This window comes from Salvelinus namaycush, chromosome 13, assembly GCF_016432855.1.
Source record: "Salvelinus namaycush isolate Seneca chromosome 13, SaNama_1.0, whole genome shotgun sequence".
In the NCBI taxonomy this organism is placed as follows: domain Eukaryota; kingdom Metazoa; phylum Chordata; class Actinopteri; order Salmoniformes; family Salmonidae; genus Salvelinus; species Salvelinus namaycush.
Window position 1 is genome coordinate 9,324,438 of NC_052319.1, and position 22,302 is coordinate 9,346,739.

At 40.7% G+C, this 22,302-nt stretch overlaps 1 protein-coding gene across 1 annotated transcript; it reads right to left on the bottom strand.

Moving 5' to 3' along the window:
• Positions 1 to 434: 434 nt before the first annotated feature.
• On the bottom strand, positions 435 to 7,137 carry si:ch1073-416j23.1 (rac GTPase-activating protein 1). Its single transcript, XM_039006228.1, has 17 exons — positions 7,050 to 7,137; positions 6,302 to 6,504; positions 5,974 to 6,110; positions 5,822 to 5,894; positions 5,654 to 5,707; positions 5,475 to 5,573; positions 4,187 to 4,331; positions 4,060 to 4,097; positions 3,913 to 4,017; positions 3,639 to 3,794; positions 3,460 to 3,555; positions 3,169 to 3,367; positions 1,645 to 1,750; positions 1,250 to 1,382; positions 915 to 1,041; positions 637 to 739; positions 435 to 489 (listed from the first exon to the last, which is right to left on the bottom strand). Exons 1-17 carry the CDS (start codon positions 7,135 to 7,137, stop codon positions 435 to 437), a joined length of 1,917 nt encoding a protein of 638 aa, XP_038862156.1.
• Between the last annotated feature and the right edge of the window lie 15,165 nt (positions 7,138 to 22,302).

A 22,302-nucleotide genomic window follows, 5' to 3' on the forward strand; every position in this document is an offset into this window, starting at 1 on the left:
CCTTTGATTCTGTACATGTGACAAATGGGAAATTGTTACCCAGTATAAAATTGTTGCTGCATGCCTAATTTGCTTCAAAATCAAGCGTTCCTGGTTAATACAAAACCACCATTTGTAACTAAATTGCAACAGTCTGTGCCAAGTATAGGAGAAAAGGTGTTGATTGTCACGTTCATGCAGAAGTCTCATTTCACAGATCTCTCCATTTAGAAACAGTATTACAACAGTTTCATAACGTAGTTTATTTAAAGTTTCTCATGCATTAGTGTGGTTCCTAAAATGTACACCGTTCTAACCCTTATACTCCATGTTATGATCCGAAACATTTTTACACTGAAAAGATAGCCAAATGTGAAGTGCTTTAGTTACTCATGAATATACCAACAGTCTATGCCACAGAACTAATCCAACTTAAAGTCTGGAAGCCAATGATATCAGTTGGGGGATGTGAAGAACTTATTTTTGCCCGGGTCAGTCTTTGCCCTGTTACTGAAAAAAACAAAACCCACCACAAGTGACAAGATTGGTTCTTGTAACAATGAGAAGAGCTAGCAAATCATTGTCATACCATCCACAAAACCACTTGAGCAAATTACAAAAATGTTTTAATTTAAGAAAAAAATCAAGGGGTCTTACGTATTGTTGAAGGCATTCTTCATTCTGCCCTTCAGGGAACCACTGGTTGGAGTCTTGGGGTATTTACTCAGCTCTGGGGAAGTCAGCGGTTTAAACAGACGATCTGAAGAGATGGGAGATGCATGTTAGAGGCACCATGATGATTTAGCATTTGTCATAGTCCAGCATCATGTACACAAGTAACTCCGGTGACATTTGGGTGAGGGCTGTTGAGTCACCATTGATGGAAAAATGTAACAGCACAGCAGCTTAGTGTTGCTGACAAGTTGTGCGTTTACCTCTGTCTGTACTGTGGCTCTCGCTATTGATGTTGGCGTCGACAACTGATGATATAACTTGGTCCCTCGCCACCATGATGAGGCGTTTCCAGTACTCAGCAGGGAACGACAGCATTCTGCCTATGACCTGAGAAAGATTAAATCAACAAACCGGTTTCACAAATACAGAGGCATCACGCCAAATTCAAATTGTATTACCATCTCTATGGGTGACATTGACAGTGCAAGTGTTTCAGCACCGAATCATTGGAAATACTGTGGCACTTCAGGAACACTGCTAAATACTGGAATAGTGACCTCAATTGCATTACATTCATGCACAAGACAGTGCCCACCATTGGCTGAATGTTTGTGTCCCTCATAATGGTCATCGGGGAGGGCTCTGCCATTCCATGTCCAACAATGGTTGGTCCAAACACTCTGGACAAATTGTTCTTGTCCATCTGACAGAGGGGGCTCTGCATGACTCTACAGTGAGAGGGGAAGGCAGTGTGCAGTATTTTTTATTAAGACAACCTCTTATTGAATATAGACTTCCTGTTTACTCATGCAATAAACTGCACCTGAGTGGTCCAATTTTGCTTAACTACAATTATCGTGACACGTTATGGAACTCGACATTTATGGAACTGCAAGTTGAGAAAATGGTTCAATGTCACAAATCAGTGCCCGATCATGGCGAGAAACCAATCACTAAAGCCAGAGGTATCCCATCACCCATAGGCGTTACCTCTGCAGATGAAGCATGAGGAAAGCCAGTGTGTCTCTGTTGGGCTTAGGTAGATCCCCTATGGCCCGGTACATTATTGCTGCGCTGTTGTCATCATCTGGAATCTCTGTAATTGATACACATCCCATCAGCGAGGCCCTTGGGACACCATAGCATAGAGAACATCGTAACAATGCTGAGAGATACAGTACACCTCAAATCTATACTCACTCAGCAGATTGTAATCTTTCAGTTGATTCGCTCACTTCATTATGACCGAGAAGGCCTCTGGAGAGTGTAGAAATTATAGTTCTCTGTAGCATTAGCATATATCTATTATTGGCTGCCAAGGAAGTTAGACAAAGCAACCCTCAGCTCCCTCAGACGTCAACGCAATTGACAAAAGAGAGGTGCTATGTCCTAAAGTCAAATCGGCTTTTCTAAGAGGCAGCGAGAAAGACTGATTTAGATTGGATAATTCCCGGCACGGTGCAAATTACCACTTACCCTTCACTCAAGATCATATACAAGATTGAAGTGAATATGCTGAAAGTAGACAAACTGGTCTGGGAGAAATATTGAGCGTTGATTGTTTTTACAGTCATCAGGGAGTTTGTCAGGAATTACAACGAAATAACCATCTGCCCTAAATGGATGAGCTTAAGTAAATGCATTCCATGTCTCCAGCACTTTATACCTAAAGCTTTCCAAGGCGATATTGAGATCATTAAAAGTCCATCCATGAGTTACTGCCAAATGCATTCCATTTATGTAGATTACATAGATCAGATACTCTAGTGCGGCTTAAAACCAGAAGCCAAATCACAAAGTCTGAGTTCAACACTCAGATCCTGCTTTTAAGTTCTGGGTCCATACGTGTTAAGAGAAGAGAAAACGTGGAATGAAGAATTCCACCTTCTCTCTTTTCAAGTTACGGGGAAGTCTATGGGCCAAAATGTCCCTTCTGAAATTTTAAAGATGCCAACACCTGCAGAAATCATGATTTATACAAAGCACCGGAACTAATGCATCCCGTTGTATCATGACAGCTCTACGGTACCATTTAGGTAGTCTGAAAAAAATCTTGTGGACAGACTACTACTGTATTGGTTCTGCACAGTGGTTATAACCTAGTGCTCTTCGGTGTTAATAATCCAATACAATTGTAATCACAGCTGCTCAACAGGCAATTAAGACCACCGCAAGAGAGGTTGACTATTGTATACCCTCCACTTGAAAAACTATGGCTGCGTTTAGACAGGCAACCCAATTCTGATATTTTTTTCCACTAACTGGTCTTTTGACCAATCATGTCAGCTCTTCACATCAACTCTTTTTCAGAGCTTATCTGATTGGTCAAAATTTGTGAAAAAAAATCTGAATTTGTCTGTCTGTAGACGCAGGCCAAGTGTCCTTTCCATTTGGTGGTGTGACATCTTAGTGACAGTGGAGGAGTCCCAAATGGCACCCTATATATAGTGCACTGCTGTACTACTGTTGACCAGGGCCCGCGTGCCATTTGGAACAGTGTGTGGGAACACATACCACAGGCCTCCATGAAGGTTCTATGCAGCCTGAAGGTGATGAGAGGCTCCTTCAGTTTCCTCAGGAAGTCCTTGAGAAGTCCACAGACAACGTGGATCTCACCCACTCTACTGAGGATGAGCGGCCTTTTCCCATTAATATATCTCTCCCTCAGCGCCTTCACCATACGCTCACCCCCAGGAACACGGTAGATGCCTTTCTGCAACAGAGGGAGGAGGAAGTCAAACTTATGTTGATAACTAGGCAAATATAAAACATCTGAATGGAAAGTATTCCATATTGAGAACATACCTCCTCTAATCCTCTTTTCTCAATTTCATTCACGCACTGAACAATAATCTGAGGGATCCTAGGCTGGGTAGGTGGGGCAAAGCTCTCTAACGTGTCCTGCAAGTGAATGTAAAGAAATATATATATCTCAAACAGAACAAAGCAAGGTTGGAACCTTAGGGAATATTGAGTTGAGGTACCTCAGATCCATGAGCTCCACATGCGGCAGAGCAGCTTTCCAGGCACTTCGGTTTACATTCGGGATGAGCTACCACACGGCAGTCCCTGCACTTCACAGCCATCTTCCCAAACCGGATCCTCTTCCCACATGGAACACACATTTCTGGACGAATCACCTGAAAAGGGCCCAGATGGTTAGAAGTTGCATTCACATTCTAAATAGTACTAACAATTCCTATTCAAGAGTCCATATGTTGTGTAACATGAGACGGAAATCCATGAAACAGTTCTTACCGTTTTAGACAGGAAGTAGTGTCTCAAAGTTTTGCTAACAGTGGGAGTGAACACCTGGTTAAATCTAGGCTCTGTGGTGGACTCCATTTCTGTCATGGTGTCAGGCTCCATGGTAGTTTCAGGCTCCACGGTAGTTTCATGATCAACAGCGGTTTCATCATTGGGAGTCCACACGGACGTTTGCTCTGAAGAACAGAAATGTTGACAATTTTATTGAATGGGAATTGGGAAACATCGCTTGAGCCACAGCGACCGTGGAGTACATCTCCCTTACCGCCAACAGATGAAATCTGGTGCTCCTTCAGGTAAGTCCTGGGTGGTTTCTCAGGTGTTTCCTGGGTGATGTCGATCACCATGTGAATTTGACCTCCGCTCTCTGGGGTTGTGACGGACGCGGTCACAATCGTAGTCTCAACTTCCTGAATAAGAGTGCGAAACACTTGCCATTGTCACGATTCGTATTTCATTAACTAACCTGATCTTTCCATGCTAACGGAGTTAGTCAGTGCTGAATTGTTTGTTCCCTCAGAGTGAAGTGGTCTCTACAGCGCATGTGGAAGAAGGAATGTGACCAAGGTAGACAAAGACTGCATCCCAAATGGCACTATTTCTTACATACTGAAGTAGTACACTATAGGAAATAGGGTGACATTTCCACCTGTGCACTGAAAGGATGACACCGAGCAGAGGGCCTGGAGACTGACGGATGAGCCACCTAATAGCAAGTGACAACCCACTGGGCACAGACGTCAGTTCAACGCCTAGTTGACCGAGTTGTCAACTAACGCGAATGCAACAAACAAATGTCACCATGTCATTGGATTTAAGTTAAAAATATGAAATTCCCTTGCGTTGACCATTTCAAATCCAAGCAGTTTTCCATGTGGATTCAGTCACAGATGTCTGGTTGAAATGACATGGAAACAACGTTGATTCAACCAGTTTTTGCCGAGTGGGTAGGTCCAGGGACCCAATGGCCAGGAACACAGATGATTCCGCAGAATAAACGTTTAACCAGGAACTGCTAATGTTTTAACTCTATTCTAAACCATCATGGGTGCAAATGAACAATTCTCTGTTAATCCAGCAAGGTTCTTTCTATCCCACAAAATGTTCAATGATTTATTTTCAAAAAGACACAAGCTCTAATGACCTGCTGATAAAATGAATGTATACGTTTGAACTAAAAACCCTTTTCATATTTTTGTGCTTAGGGCTTAAGATAGACTGGCTGAACCAAGTCACCATCTCCCCGGTGAAAAGGCCTTAGTTCCACTCCAGCTGATTCAAATAACTTTCCCGAAAACTAGACTGCCATTGCATTGTGAAGCCAAATACGTTTTAGCAGATGATTGTGTAAAACCAGAGGGCATCCATTTTTAAACAAAGGAATAAGCATCAATTTGCAACATGAACAATTCAGAGTCCATTTTTTGTGGTTGAAACCAAAACCAATGAATTTTTCTTATTATGAAAGTTAACAAATCCACAAACCTCCATGTTGCAGCGTTATGTTTATGAAAAGAATGTTTGGTCAAATCACTCATTTAGCCTTTGCGTACCTTTTCCATTGGTCTTCTTTCAAGGAGATCGTCTGAACGGCCACCTACTCTTCCCCTCTTCCCTGCATGCGCACCTACAGTCGGTCCCATGGAGGAGCGCTGGTAATGCCCAAGAGTGCAGAACATGGGTCAAAGCACCATCGTAATCACAGCTTCAACCTCAAGAGGTCCACACTTACCCTTTTTTCCCTTGCTCTCGACTTAAGTGGTTTCACAGCTGTCACATCCAGGTCCTGTTCATATTGAAACAAAATGTTCACGGCAAAAGGTGACACATGGACAAGCCACATCCAGCTTTGACATTTAATTATGTGGATGTTCAGTCATAAATACCAACAAACACCTACCATGTCATCATCAGTTCTATCATAACTAATATCAGAGTGAGACAGGAATGAAGACTCATCGATGACAGATAATCTAAAGAGAAAGCAGAAGAAACAAAATAAATAAAGGAAATATGAAGTAATCTAAAAAGTAATGGCTATACGTGTGATACCGTTTGCTCTTGTGCTGGGTGACGTTGGCTCCCCTGTGGTTGAAGTTGGCCAGCAGAGATCTCTGCTCGTCATTCAGACACGCATTGGACTTGCTGTCGTGGACCAGTATGTCACACATCAGTTGCATCTGCCGCTGCTGTGTAGGAATACAAAATGACAGACAGTTAGAGGACATGTCCTGTCTTCATACATACATACTTTACAATGGTGCTACTACATTTTCCATGATTAGGACACCGGCCATGACATTGTGAAAGACATGGACTTCTAACAGTGTAAATCATGAGTTCCAATAGGACAGTGCAACGAGGTTAAAAGGAGCCATACCAGGTACTGAAAGTCTGCCTCAGCCTTATAGCGCTTCTTAATCTCCACATCGACCTGGTTGCGACAGTGTTTTAGTTTGACCTCCAGGGCAGCCTGGGCTATGTCGGACTTCAACAGTAGCGCCTTGTGCCTCTTCAGCTCCAGCTCTGTATGTAGCCATTTCTTCCTTGTGGCATCATAGTTATTCACTACCTCAATAAACTCTGGCGGAAAGAGAAGACAAGTGATGAGGCTTGGGTCAGATACCAATTTGAACACCATAGGCAACAAGAATTGCCTGATCCGTGTGTATATATATATATAATGCCAGAACAAAAAGGATATACCATAACAAGAAATGAGTACATGCCAAGTCTGGCCATAACATCCCACTACAAATCACACATGAACATGTCTTCTAGTGGAATACAACTTGAAAATGTTCTCAAGTCACATGTCTGAGACTATACTGTAGTGTACCATTCAACATTGTCTGTTCACATTTTAGGAGCCGTAACGCTTCCCGAGCTGAAAAAAAGCTAAATAGCATGTACACACAAAAATGGATTTGACTGGACATTCACTTATTTAAGTTCCAGGTAAACCCATGGAATGTAAACATCTGAACAGGAATATGGTATTGCAGAAAGGACTTCTAATTCTGTGAAACAGACACTCTGGCCAAAACCAAAATGTATAGTGTAGAGCCAGAAACAAAAACCTGCATTCTGCAACAAGTTCACAACGGCTATTCAGATTGCATTCTTACCAAGTTCAGTGTTGTTCATTGCATTTTCCTCCACAGCAATCCGTTGAAGGCACAGAGAGAGAAGCTCCCTGATAAAGGCTTCGCCCATTATACTGATGGGATAGAATAGTTTGCTTCTAAATACATTGAGACTAAATTCAGAGACGCATAGAGCAATGGCATAAACATCGAAAACTATCAATAGGCCTACACTACAGCTCCTCCTTACCTTTCAGGTAGGACGCAGGGTGTCAATTGAACATGCGTTCGGGGAGCCAAATAAAAGCCCATACCAAACACTGGGATAATCCAAAATGCACCTAAACAGGTAGGCTATTTCATGAATTTATATTAATAAATCAATCAATAATCAATACGTATCACTAGTTTCAAAATCAATAGCCAATAAATAATACATTATAATAAATGGGGATATAATATCACATTAAAATTTGAGGACTAAAATAAGAATACACACCTAAACATAGAACATTCTAATTACAAAGCGCGCGCACCTGCTGCTGGATATGTGGACGTGACCACCCAGCGCGATCCCGTTGCCTGTCCACAAACAGCTGTGGTGTTTAGTATGCCTGGCCTACAGGTCGGCAATATAATGTAACTTCTTAACAATATTATTTGATGTTTACATTTTAGCCTACACGCTAGTAACATCACAAACATTTACAAAAACTGTCGGCGCTGAATCAGTAGGTCTGTCTGGGCATAGGAGGCAACGATGAATAACGAGTCTCCTGTCTAGCCCAGTTAGCTACCGTTCATTCCCCCATTAGACTAGTGATGTCAAGGGCATAACTTTGTTTTGGATATTGGGGGGTCAGGGTCAATGGGTGTCAAAAACCCCTCCAGGGGTGTTTGGAGCGTGCCCCGTGAGATTTGTTGTTTTAAATAGCTGTTTCTGTAGAATTTGAAGGCAAAATACATCCAAAAATGTCCTGATAATTTCGTCAATATACCCCAATCACCATTTTTATCACCATCCCAAAATGCAATTTTAACCTTCCCAAAATAAAATACTTCATTTATTTTTGTTTGATATGCCAACATATGTCTACTGTAGGACCTACAGTAGGTCATTCACAGTGATTTTAAAGGGTAATAGGAGTACTACTGAAATAAATAAACGGGGCTGTCCAGAAATTCTAAGCCAGAAATTCACCTCTAAAAAGGCCAACATTGGAATGATATTCAAGTCTATTTTGCATAAATGTACAGGTAACTTACAAAATAAAGGGAACACTTGCGTAAAGGAGGTATACAAAGTATATTGAAAGCAGGTACTTCCACACAAGTGTGGTTCCTGAGTTAATTAAGCAATTAACATCCCATAATGCTTAGGGTTTTGTACATGTAGGATATAAAAATGCCAGGTTGCCCATTATTTTGTCTACCATGGCAAAAGAAGAGAGCTCAGGGGTCTCAAAGGAGCATAGGGGGTTTAAAGGGCGAGTATGCGGGCGGGCGGGCGTGCGTGCGTCTCAGTCACCAGATCTCAACCCAATTGAACACTTATTGGAGATTCTGTAGCAGCGCCTGAGACAACCACCAGCAACAAAACACCAAATTATGGAATTTCTCATGGAAGAATGGTGTTGCAATCCCTCCAATAGAGATACGGACACTTGTAGAATCTATGTCAAGGCAAATTGAAGCTGTTCTGGCTGCTCGTTGTGGCCCAATGCCCTATTATGACACTATATTGGTGTTCCCTTTATTTTGTCAGTTAGGCCTACCTGTACATAAATAATTAGCCTACATTTCAAAGTGTAGCCTAGGATATATGTACACATTGATGCTGATATGAGGGAGGCACCAGAAAATGTAGCCAAACTTTTAATTACATAAATTTAGGCTAAACGCCAGTCATGTTTGACAAATATAATGTAGGATTATATTAACATTAACGTCTAAAGGCTTGATTTTGTTGACATACTCGAGGAACAGTTTGTTCAGATCAAATGGTCACAAGAGTGGGGAGAAAGGCCAGTACACATCACCCACCTTGCAATCTGAGCAGAAACAGTCAGCATTTTGAAACTATTTAATCATAAACTTAATTGTTTAAAACCTGGAGGTGTTATGCAATTTTATGAGTCATGTCTTAACTTGTTTTAAAGTAGCCTATGCAAAATCAGACCTAGTTGCAAAATCAAACCTTTTTGCCATTGAAACCAACATTTCTCTCATGTTCTGTTGGATTTAAAATGAACTTTTTTTCATTGTCCAGCAGCCAAAGACACAATCCTAGTCATATTAACAACCCATGCCAGTTGTTTTTTTATTTTACCCTTATTTTACCAGGTAAGTTGACTGAGAACACATTCTCATTTACAGCAACAAACTGGGGAATAGTTACAGGGGAGAGATGAATATGCCAATTGGAAGCTGGGGATGATTAGGTGGCCATGATGGTATGAGGGCCAGATTGGGAATTTAGCCAGGACACCGGAGGTTAACACCCCTACTTTTACAATAAGTGCCATAGGATCATAGTGACCACAAAGAGTCAGGACACCCGTTTAATGTCTCACCCGAAAGACGGCACCTTACACAGGGCAATGTCCCCAGTCACTGCCCTGGGATATGTATTTTTTGACCAGAGGAAAGAGTGACTCCTACCGGCCCTACAACAACATTTCCAGCAGCTTCTGATCTCCCATCCAGGGACAGACCAGGACCAACCCTGCTTAGCTTCAAAGACAAGCCATCAGTGGGAGGCAAGCCTGCAGTGTGGTATGTTGCATCTTTGGATCTCCCCTCTTTCTAAATTTTAAACTGATATTTTCCTCTCTGTCTCATGAAACCGTCTGCATGTGCAGTGCACTTTTTAGAACAGCGTGTTCCCGCTAATTGCATTTTGGAACATTTGTACGAAGCCTATGGGCCTACTGCCATGTGCGCATTGCTGCGCAACTAAAAGTGTATTTGTCTGTGGGGGGATACAATCATAAAATGAGGAACTGAGTCACTGCGGTGCGATGCCACATATTTCCAGTAGCTTCCTGGCATTTTACAGTGGGGATTTTTTCTCTCTCCAATCAATCAAACGAATCATGGTAGGATGTTAAGGGGGGTCAAATTGACCTGTTTCTAATATTGGGGGGGGGGGGGGGGGGTCATGACCCCCATCCCCCCTACAATTTACGTGCCTTAATGATGTGCAGTTTGTGAATGATGTGTTCTTTTTGAACAACTCTTTTTACTTACTTGAGAGTCATGATCTGTTTTTCAGAGTGACTCATTAATTTTAGTCATTCATTTGACTTGCAGTAATGATTTATACAGGAGGATTAATACATGCTCCTCCGGCTCAGCAGCTCCAACTGTCTATCATGTGCACGCAGAAAATTTGATCATGCATGCAGGCAGCATAGAGAAGAAAAGGGCATGTTTAGTACTGATAAATGATTGCATGGTGCAATAATGAATGCAATTAATTGATTATTGAATGTTATCGATGGACACAGCTTTGTAGAACCAAAACATACACAGCCTGCTTCTGCTTAGCACTCAAACTGGAGAACTAATCATTTAGGGGGGGCTAATGCAGTTTGCAAACGATATTGTGCTCATCTCCCTTGCGGCTGCCAAGCAATTGCATTCCTCTAAGAGTCTTTCACAATCTAGTCCAGTTCCGGCCGCAAGTAGACCTCGATTCAAAGGTATTCATAAATAATCATATTTCAGGTCTCTCCAGAGATGCTTGATCGGGTTCAAGTCCGGGCTCTGGCTGGGCCACTCAAGGACATTCAGAGACTTGTTCCGAAGCCACTCCTACATTGTCTTGTCTATGTGCTTAGGGTCATTGTCCAGTTGGAAGGTGAACCTTCGACCCCATCTGAGGTCCTGAGTGCTCTGAAGCAGGTTTTCATCAAAGATCTCTTTGTGCTTTGCTCTGTTCATCTTTCCCTCTATCATGACTAGTCTCCCAGTCACTGCCGCTGAAAAACATCCCCACAAAATGATGCTGCCACCACTATGTTTCACTGTCGGGGTGGTGCCAGGTTTCCTCCAGACGTGACGCTTGGCATTCAGGCTAAAGAGTTCAATCTTGGTTTCATCAGACCAGAGAATCTTGTTTCTCATGGTCTGAGAGTCCTTTACATGCATTTTGGCAAACTCCAAGCGGGATGTCATGTGCCTTTATTGGTTGGTGGAGTGCTGCAGAGATGGTTGTCCTTCTGGAAGGTTCTCCCATCTCCACAGTGGAACTCTGGAGCTCTGTCAGAGTGACCATCGGGTTCTTGGGTACCTTCCTGACCAAGTCCCTTCTCCCCCGATTGCTCAGTTTGGCCGGGTAGCCAGCTCTAGGAAGAGTCTTGGTGGTTCCAAGCTTCTTCCATTTAAGAATGATGGAGGCCACTGTGTTCTTGGGGACCTTCAATGTTGCAGAAACTTTTTGGTCAACTTCCCCAGATCTGTGCCTCGACACAATCCTGTCTCGGAGCTCTACGGACAATTCCTTTGACCTCATGGCTTGGTTTTTGCTCTGACATGCACTGTCAACTGTGGGACCTTATATAGATTATATAGTGTGTGCCTTTCCAAATCATGTCCAATCAATTGAATTTACCACAGGTGGACTCCAATCAGGTTGTAGAAACATCTCAAGGATGATAAATGGAAACAGGATGCACCTGAGCTCAATTCGAGTCTCATAGCAAAGGGTCTGAATACTTATGTAAATAAGGTATTTCTGTTATTTATTTTTAATACATTTCTAAACATTTCTAAAAAACAGATTTTGCTTTGTCATTATGGGGTATTGTGTATAGATTGAAGAGGGTAAACAATACTTTTATACATTTTAGAATAAGGCTGTAACATAACAAAATGTGGAAAAAGTCAAGGGGTCTGAATACTTTCTGAATGCACATCCAATGAGAATTCTACTAGTTCCTCAATGTACACTGAACATAAATATAAAACGCAACATGCAAGAATTTCTAAGATTTTACTGAGTTACAGTTCATATAAGGAAATCAGTCAATTGAAACACATTCATTAGGTCCTAATCTATGGATTTCACATGACTGGGAATACAGATATGCATCTGTTGGTCACAAATACCTTAAAAAAAGGTAGGGGCATGAATCAGAAAAGCAGTCAGTATCTGGTGTGATCAACACTTGCCTCATGGAGCGAGACACATGTCCTTCACATAGAGTTGATCAGGCTGTTAGCTGTGGCCTGTGGAATGTTGTCCCACTCCGCTTCAATGGCTGTGCAAAGTTTCTGTATATTCGCAGGAACTGGAACTGTTGTACATTTAAATCCAGAGCATCCCAAACATGCTCAATGGGTGACATGTCTTTTGAGTATGTAGGCCATGGAAGAACTGGGACATTTTCAGCTTCCAGGAATTGTGTACAGATCCTTGCAACATGGGGCTGTGCATTATCATGCTGAAACGTGAGGTAATGGCGGCGGATGAATGGCACAACAATGGGCATCAGGATCTCGTCACGGTATCTCGGTGCATTGAAATTGCCATCGATAAAATGCAATTGTGTTCGTTGTCCATTGCTTATGCCTGCCCATACCATAACTCCACCTCCATCATGGGGCACCCTGTTCACAACATTAACATCAGCAAACCTCTCGCCCACACAACACCATACACGGTGTCTGCCATCTCCCGGGTACAGTTGAAAACTGTCAGACAGTTACTGACAGTTTGTGCAGAAGTTATTCGGTTGTGCAAACCCACAGATTCTTCGGCTGTCCGGGTGGCTGGTCTCAGACAATCCTGCAGGTGAAGAAGCTGGATGTGGAAGTCCTGGGCTGGCATGGTTACACGTGGTCTGCGGTTGTGAGGCCAAATTCTCTAGAATGACGTTGGAGGCGGCTTATGGTAGAAAAAATAACATTCTATTCTCTGGCAACAGCTCTGGTGGACATTCCTGCAGTCAGCATGCCAATTGGAGACTCCCTCAAAATTGGAGACATCTGTGGCATTGTGTTGTGTGGCAAAACTGCACATTTTAGAAGGGCCTTTTATTGTCTCCTTTGACAAGATAATCCGTCCACCTGACAGGTGTGGCATATCAAGAAGCTGATTAAACAGCATGATCATTACACAGGTGCTCATGAAACATGGGACCAACACATGTTGCGTTTCTAATTTTGTTCAGTGTATTTAAAAAATCTTTACAGTTCTCTCCCTTTCGAAAATCACGGAGCCTCTGCTTTTATAAGCCTATCTCTGCATTCTATGCTAAGTTCTTTAGCTGCCATTTGCTCACGGTGTAGGCTATCATACAATGTGTCCATTTGGCAGAGGGAGGCGCTCTTGCATTAGATACATTTTCAGTTTTAGAGTTGGCATCATTTTCATTTATATTTTGGGAATTTAGATTACCAACATGACAATGATTTTGAGATACAAATACGTTATTATAATTGAAATGAACTGTTCCATGAAAATGTGCACATAAAAATCATAACTAGCATGCAGATCAGTAGAAATAGTAAGATTAGTTGTAAATTGGCACTCAACATGAAAAAGGTATACGACCCCTGGTTCTAGCCTATTACTGACAACTGTAGAAGCGTGCCGGCAAAGGGGGAATCTGTGCAGCGGGAGCAGGATGAGTCATTTGTGGCTGTAAGCACAACCCCCACCTGTGGACGTCGGGCCCTCATACCACCCTAATGGAGTCTGTTTCTGACCGTTTGAGCAGACACATGCACATTTGTGGCCTGCTGGAGGTCATTTTGCAGGGCTCTGGCAGTGCTCCTCCTTGCACAAAGGCGGAGGTAGCGGTCGTCCTGCTGGGTTGTTGCAATTACAGCCTTGCAGACATTTGGCATTCTAGTTGTCAATTTGTTGAGGTAATCTGAAGAGATTTCAGCCTATGCTTCCTGAAGCACCTCCCACAAGTTGGATTGGCTTGATGGGCACTTATTATACCATGTACTTGGTTTTTTACCAAATAGGGCTATCTTCTGTATACCACCCCTACCTTGTCACAACACAACTGATTGCACAAATGCATTAAGAAGTAAAGAAATTCCACAAATTAACTTTTAACAAGGTACACCTGTTCATTGAAATGCATTCCAGGTGACTACCTCATGAAGCTGGTTGATAGAATGCCAAGAGTGTGCAAAGCTGTCACCAAGGCAAATGGTGGCTACATTGAAGAATCTCAAAGATAAAATATATTTCGATTTGTTTCACACTTTTTTGGTTACTACATGATTCCATATGTGTTATTTCATAGTTTTCATTTCTTCACTATTATTCTACAATGTAGAAAATAGTAAAAATAAATAAAAACCATTGAAAGAGTAGGTGTGTCCAAACTTTTGACTGGTACTGTAGATGGTAAAAGGTCAAATTCTGGACTGCAACTTTGTAAGATCGTGCCCCCCCCCACAGGCACTTCTCGCTCTACAAACATTGACAGGTAGGTTACACTATATTTATTTACTTCAAATAATGCATGAGACACCTTTGCTATCTGTCTCCGTAGTCAATAAATGGTGAAACACTAAATATGATATACTTTGTTCTAACCTACAGTTGAAGTCGGAAGTTTACACACTTAGGTTGGAGTCATTAAAACTTGTTTTTCAACCACTCCACAAATTTCTTGTTAACAAACTATAGGTTTGGCAAGTAAGTTAGGACATCTACTTTGTTCATGACACAAGTAATTTTTCCATAAATTGTTTAGAGTTAGATTATTTCACTTATAACTCACTGTTTCACAATTACAGTGGGTCAGAAGTTTACATACACTAAGTTGACTGTGCCTTTAAACAGCTTGGAAATTTCTAGAAAATGACGGCATGGCTTTAGAAGCTTCTGATAGGCTAATAGACATAATTTCAGTCAATTGTAGGTGTACCTGTGGATGTATTTCAAGGATCCTTCAAACTCAGTGCCTCTTTCCTCGACATCACGCTAAAATCAAAAGAAATCAGCCTAGACCCCAGAAAAATAATTGGAGACCTCCAAAAGTCTGGTTCATCATTGGGAGAAATTTCCAAATGCCTGAAGGTAACACGTTCATCTGTACAAACAATAGTACGCAAGTATAAACACCATGGGACTACGCAGCCGTCATTCCACTCAGGAAGGAGACGCTTTCTGTCTCCTAGAGATGAACGTACTTTGGTGCGAAAAGTGCAAATCAATCACAGAACAACAGCAAAGGACCTTGTGAAGATGCTGGAGGAAACAGGTACAAAAGTATCTATATCCACAGTAAAACAAGTCCTATATCGACATAACCTGAAAGGCCGCTCAGCAAGGAAGAAGCCACTGCTCCAAAACCACCATAAAAAAGCCAGACTACGGTTTGCAACTGCACATGGGGATTAATTTTTTGAGAAATGTCCTCTGGTCCGATGAAACAAAAATATAACTGTTTGTCCATAATGACCATCATTATGTTTGGACGAAAGAGGGGGAGGCTTGCAAGCCGAAGAATAGCATCCCAACTGTGAAACATGGCAGTATCATGTTGTGGGGGTGCTTTGCTGCAGGAGAGACTGGTGCACTTCACAAAATAGATGGCATCATGAGGGAGGAAAATTATGTGGATATATTGAAGCAACATCTCAAGACATCAGTCAGGAAATTAAAGCTTGTTCGCAAATGGGTCTTCCAAATGGACAATGACCCCAAGCATACTTCCAAAGTTGTGGCAAAATGGCTTAAGGACAACAAAGTCAAGGTATTGGAGTGGCCATCACAAAGCCCTGACCTCAATCCCATTGAAAATGTGTGGGAAGAACTGAAAAAGCATGTGTGAGCAAGGAGGCCTACAAACCTGACTCGGTTACACCAGCTCTGTCAGGAGGAATGGACCAAAATTCACCCAACTTATTGTGGGAAGCTTGTGGAAGGCTACCCAAAACGTTTGACCCAAGTTAAACAATTTAAAGGCAATGCTACCAAATACTAATTGAGTGTATGTAAACTTCTGACCCACTGGGAATATGATGAAAGAAATAAAAGCTGAAATAAATCATTCTCTCTACTATTATTCGGACATTTCACATTCTTAAAATAAAGTGGTGATCCTAACTGACCTAAGACAGGGAATTTCTACTAGGATTAAATGTCAGGAATAGTGAAAAACTGAGTTTAAATGTATTTGGCTAAGGTGTATGTAAACTTCCAACTTCAACTGTATATGCATGAAACATACATTATGGAAAACATCCCTCACACTCAGTCAAAGTTAGTAGTAGAATAATGGATTGGCAAGAATTTGGGGCCGTGAACTTTTAAAAGGTTAGTAGGAAAGTTCTACCCTGACTTTGAAAAAGAAATTTACAAATCTATGTTATTCAATTATTGCAACTACACAGCTCGCGCTCAAGGAGCGTGTGCGTTGCCAAGGGCTAAAATAGAAGTTCTTTCTATTTCTGACGCAGATCGCGCTGCAAGTCCTGCCTCTCCCATCTCCTCATTGGTTTATAGAAGCAGGTACCCACGTGCCATCTCCTCATTGGTTATACCCAGGTGGGTAATTGAAAGACAAACTGTGTTGCCGGTCGTCGTGGTAATGCTATGAACGTTTAGATGCCAATCAACATATAAGTTCAAAGATGAAAAAGCCTGGAAGGAGGAGAGATGACTAGAAACGATTCGGATGACCGTTTTATGTGTGGATAAATTGTCGGAGTAGAGGACCTTGTGCATTTCAGGTAAAATAACAACTGGGGCGGCAGGTGGTTAGAGCGTTCGACTAGTAACTGAAAGGTTGCAAGATCAAATCCCAGAGCTGACAAGGCAGTTAACCCACTGTTCCTAGGCCTTCATTGAAAATGAGAATTTGTTCTTAACTGACTTGCCTAGTTAAATAAAGGTAAAAAAATATATATCCCAGGACAAATTAGCTAGCAAAAGCAAGCTAGCTAAATAGGACAAATTAGCTAGCAAGTGCAAGCTAACTAGCCATAAATGTTTAATGCTTTTCGACCTGTCCCCAAATTAATGTAAATGGTTCAGAATTTGTTTTGATATTTTAACCTGCGTGTCGTGATCGCGTTTGGTGTATGGGGACAAAAGACATTTATGCACGATGGCGCACGCACGCAGCCGGTGTGGGTTCCGTGTTAGCCTAATCATTTAAACCACCTAAATATATTCACATTCCCTGAACATTTAGTATTTGAAACTCAAACATTCCCCAACTGCTTTGACTAAAATCCTACAAAATGTTTATCATTCTCCCTACCTTATATTCCAATGCATTCAACATTGTGCATGTCCACAATGATATTGGGCAGCTGCTGACTCATCTGGTTTAGAAATCAAACTCTGGTCATCTTATCGCAGAGCACATTGTATACAGTTTGCCTAGCCTTTTTTAAAGACTGTATTGCAAGGTATATGTGTAGGATATGCCGTGTTGGATAATATGCATTTGCAGCTGTAACGTTAGTTTTTAAACCTCCATTTTAGCATACATGACACACCACACATCTTTCCATTTACAGTACATGCTTTTAATTGTGTTTCTATGCAAATTATATGATTGAATGTTTATTTAAGCCTGCAGCTAGTTAATTGAAATTAGACATATAACCATGCCAACACATGATTACAAAATGTAATTCACAGACAGAGTGCTAGCTAATGAAACACTAGCTTCTTGATCAGGAAAATTGACATTTACAGTAGCTAGGCTAGTCAAACTGTAACATTGGCTAGCGGTCAATAAATTGGCTAAGTGGTCAACAGAGTTACCTCTTCATATGATCAAGACAATTAGCATTGCATGCTGTATATTTCAAGTGCACTCAAACAGATATTTATGTTACTTCAGTCATAACACACAGACAGCAGCCAGAGTTTTCATGTGAGGCTGTGTTCAATGACTGTCTGTCTGTGTTTACATCTTAAATAGAAGCCGGCCATTGGCTGCCTTCATTGCGAGGTGTATGTACGGGAGTTCTGATTGGTTCCAAGTTTAGCACTTCGGAAAATTTGCCTGAGAAACAGTGTTGAAATACACTTTTATGAGAAAATGTGCAAGGATTGCCAATACATTTTATAGTAAAAAATCTGCTCCTCCCTAGACGGTTTCGGCCCACCACCTAGAAGTCATAATTATGAGATAGTAGGTCACAGTGTATACTGTGTTTGTATACAATTACATTGTTTACAAACAATGGAGTTAAACAAGCTGAATCAATCAATCTGATGTCAACCCACACACACACACACACACACACACAATGTTTGATTGACTATAGGACATACACCTCATACCGTCATGACCTACTGACTTACAATCTCATAATAACGACATGCTGTCTCATAATTATGACTCACTTATCTCATAACTATGACTTAGTAAGTTATAATTATGAGATAGTAAATCATTATTATGAGATACTATCTCATAACTATGACTCACATATCTCATAATAATGATTTATTATCTCATAATTATGACTTAATATCTCATAACTAAAAGTTTTTGGGGGGCGGTGGGAACAAGCTTCCATAGCAAACAGTTATTGCATAGCCTAGTTGGGATTGAAAATGATTTAACCTTTCACCTCGCAAACACCTTAACTACTCTTCTGACACCAAATCAGGTGAGGTTGAATTGAAATATGCAAAGAAATGTCTAGGCTACATTGCTTTTGTTTACTAGGCCTACATGAATAATGTAATGTGCATTATTGCAGTGCAAGAAAATATAGGGTTGGGTTATGTAGGTTGGCTGTGAAAACCTCTGTAGGCGTATGAGTAGGCCTAGTCTAAGGTTGATTTTATTGTGAGGCTTTAGTCCCTTCCATAGCACAAATTGAGGAAGTGGCAGAAACCAAACTACTAGGAGTGCAGCTAGACAACTGCTTATCATGGTCAGCTCAAATAATTAATCTATTTAAAAATATATATAAACTGCATGCATGATTAGAAGGATAGCTAAATATTTACCGGGAAAGATTCTTAATCGGGAGTCAGGTGAACTGTTGTTCTGTGGTCAAGTTAAATTAGGAGGCTGGAGATTGCACAGAACAAAGCAGCAAGGATTGTTTTAAGGTGGAGATATGGTTCTTCTGTTGTAGTCATGCTCTTGGTCGGTCATCAATCAACAAGATAATAAAAAAAAACATGCTTATTTTACTTCACAATGCACACCATTTAAAATGGTCAAACTCTATTCACAACAGTATGTAGTTGGTAAGAGACAGACATTCTGTAAATACTAGGAATAGATTTCCCACCATCTATGTGTTATCCTGACAGAAAAGAGAAATAGGCAAAAGAACATTTCGATTTAGAGCGGTAAAGAAATTGAATAATTTATCTGAGCAAACCAGAAACCTTTCAATATATAAATTCAAACAATACTTTAAAACCATTTAACTATAATAAATTGGAAGGTTGTGTGGGACTATGGTAGATGAAGGAATCAATCTATCTTTTCAGACCGACATATTGACTATCTGGTCAACATGTCAGTGTATTATGTCTGTTTGTAACAGTGAAAATGTGATCGGATTATAAATTGCATTTGAATGTTTAAGGACTCTTGGAAGATTAGTCCAAACGAGGACTAAAAGAGATCCTAATAAAAGCAAATAAAATCAAGCACTGGCAGTTTCCAGAAAGCAGAGGGTGGATGTTCTCATAAGCATCATGATGTTAATGAATGTTGCTGCAATGCATTCACACATTATTCTGAAGAAGGTACATCATTCATTTGATTGGAGAAAGTAATGCTGTCACTTATTTACAGGAGATGGCAGTGTGATTATTTTCATTATTTCCATAAAATCATAATTTTGCACATTCGGTACATTTAAGGTTAAAGCGTATCAGGAACTTGGCATCCCGGGGGATGTCTTTTACGGCTTTGCTTGCAGCAGCTGTCAGACAGCCCCTGCATGATAATAAGTGTTATATTGATGTGTTGTCAAACTATAGTTATGTTCACTAACAAATCTCAGCTACCCTGCTCTGACTGAGCACAAGGGGTATGTTCAAAATCAAACAGTTGTGAACGTTTCAGGTTTCAGGTTTTACTGTACATCATGGAGTCTGGATAACATATTCAGCAACATGCCCATTACATTTTTACTAGACCCCGACTGTTCATAGGCCTACTTCATCTGCAGAAGAAGAAGAAATGTTTGTCACCCTGCAAGAATATGTTGTATAAGCCTGGTTAGACAGAGAAACTGGTGAGGCTAATTGTTTTAAGAGACATTTGAAATAGTTGCAAATAGTATATATTTTTTTAACAAACCATAATGTACTATTTTTTTTTGATAAATGTGTGCTGGGCTAGTCTGACGTTGACTCAGTTACTGATAGCCTTTTTATTGACTCAGTGCACCGGACAAACTAACCACTCTAATGATTGCATGGAATGGCCTTGGGTGACGACATAATGGCCATTGACGGTGCATTTTACAGGCTAAGAAGGCCTTTTCTGCATTGTTTGTTGATTCTCTACATTGGCATATAGAAAACCAAATCAAACCAATCTACTGTTTTAATCGCTGTAAGGTCTAGAAGGCCACAGCAGAGTTTATTGTTTGACTAATAATACAGACTTACTTGTGGTATTTTTATTTAATCAATGGCCTCAGATGGTGTTTGCATAGCTCCATACATAACGCTTGCGTACTGCTCCTGTAGTGCCAAGGTGATATGGGATATTGTTTTTTCCCCCCAGTAGAGGGCACTGTGGATATTCATTCCAGGATAGCCAGTAGCCAATACCTCGTTTTAGTGTGTGGTAGTGTGGCCTCAGTGATTAGGACGATGTTTGAGCAAAGCTTTGTTGTGTTTGGTTGGCTTTACGCTACTCGCAAGAAAAAAATAAGCTCCCTGCTGATATCAAAGGTGTTGGTCCTTTTTTCTCAGTGTTGAAATTACTCTATTACACAAACAGTAGTTCTAGCTGGCTAGGAATCACTTGAATTAGAGACCCATATTTTGACGTGAAATGAGGCCCTTGAGTCTAATGCAGATCACAAGCAACACTGCTTGGTTAGCTCCAAGTTTGAGACACAGGTGTGAAACTGTGATTTTACTCTTGCCTTGAGCGTTTATTCATTATGAGGTAAACACAGACATTGTTGTTAAGCTCTTAATTAGTTTGAAGGTAATTAGCTTCCTATTCATACTGATTTTTGATTATTAGACAGATTGGAAAGTCATTTAAAGTTAAATTACAGTGGATCTACCTCTTTATGTGACACTGGTAGAGATTTTACCTTTGAATTAAAGCTTTCCGCTGTTACACAAGAATGTGTATTGCCTATTAGTTGTAACACAAACGTTCCAAAAAAATAAAATAAGGAAAGTACACTGGCTACAACTCATGTAATAAGTTCTTCATATTACGGCTAATGCTTAGCAGAAGTGCATCTGTAAATGTTTTTGAATATTTAACATAAGTCTGAGTGCAGAGCAAATCTGAACTTTCCATGTTTTTAAAGAACATTTTAGAAAAGGTGCAGTATTAGATACACATTTTGACTCTCTGTGATGCAAATATGGTACACTACATCTAGGAGAAAGATAATGTGTAATCTTGCAGGTGAGCCATCACTCCCACACCCTTACCCTATTTTAGTTGCAATATGTCTATTTGAACGAGAATAGACTAGAGGTATTTTAATGAATCCTTTGTATAAAGCAATTTCTATGTATCTTTCTCTTTTACCCACCTCTCTATCTCCGTGCCCTCTTTCTCACACACTTTTATTCTCTCTGTGCCCCCCTCTCTTCACCCCATGCATATAATTCCAGTGTGATTTTAGAAATTGAGTTTTGGTCTCTAAATTAAATGCTCTCCCAGTGCCATGTTGATAAAAATGTCATTCTGATAGGGAGTGTTGCGTTGAATGCAAAATCTGTTATTCTCCGGAGTATATTCCTATTTGCATTGTTTAGAAAACCCTAAAAATAATCAATTGGGTGATAATAAGACATTTGATTCATGAAAGCCTTCATTTGTGGGGGAAATTGACATGGCAAATGATTTTCCTTGGATTAACACACGTTACTGCTGTTAATGTTTGTAGAGAGAAAATTGTTTTTTGCGTCATCTTAAGCATACCATTTAAAGCTTAGTTCTCTATTGTGGTATGAGTTCCACTATTGTTGATTGGTTTCTGCCAAATGTATAAATTGGACATCAGGGAGATGCTATGTCAATGTAAATGTACTATATAACAAACTATACACAGATGATACTTAGTTGAAATGACCATCTAAAAATCATCCCAAATGTATTCAGAATTAGCCGTGTGTTTAGCT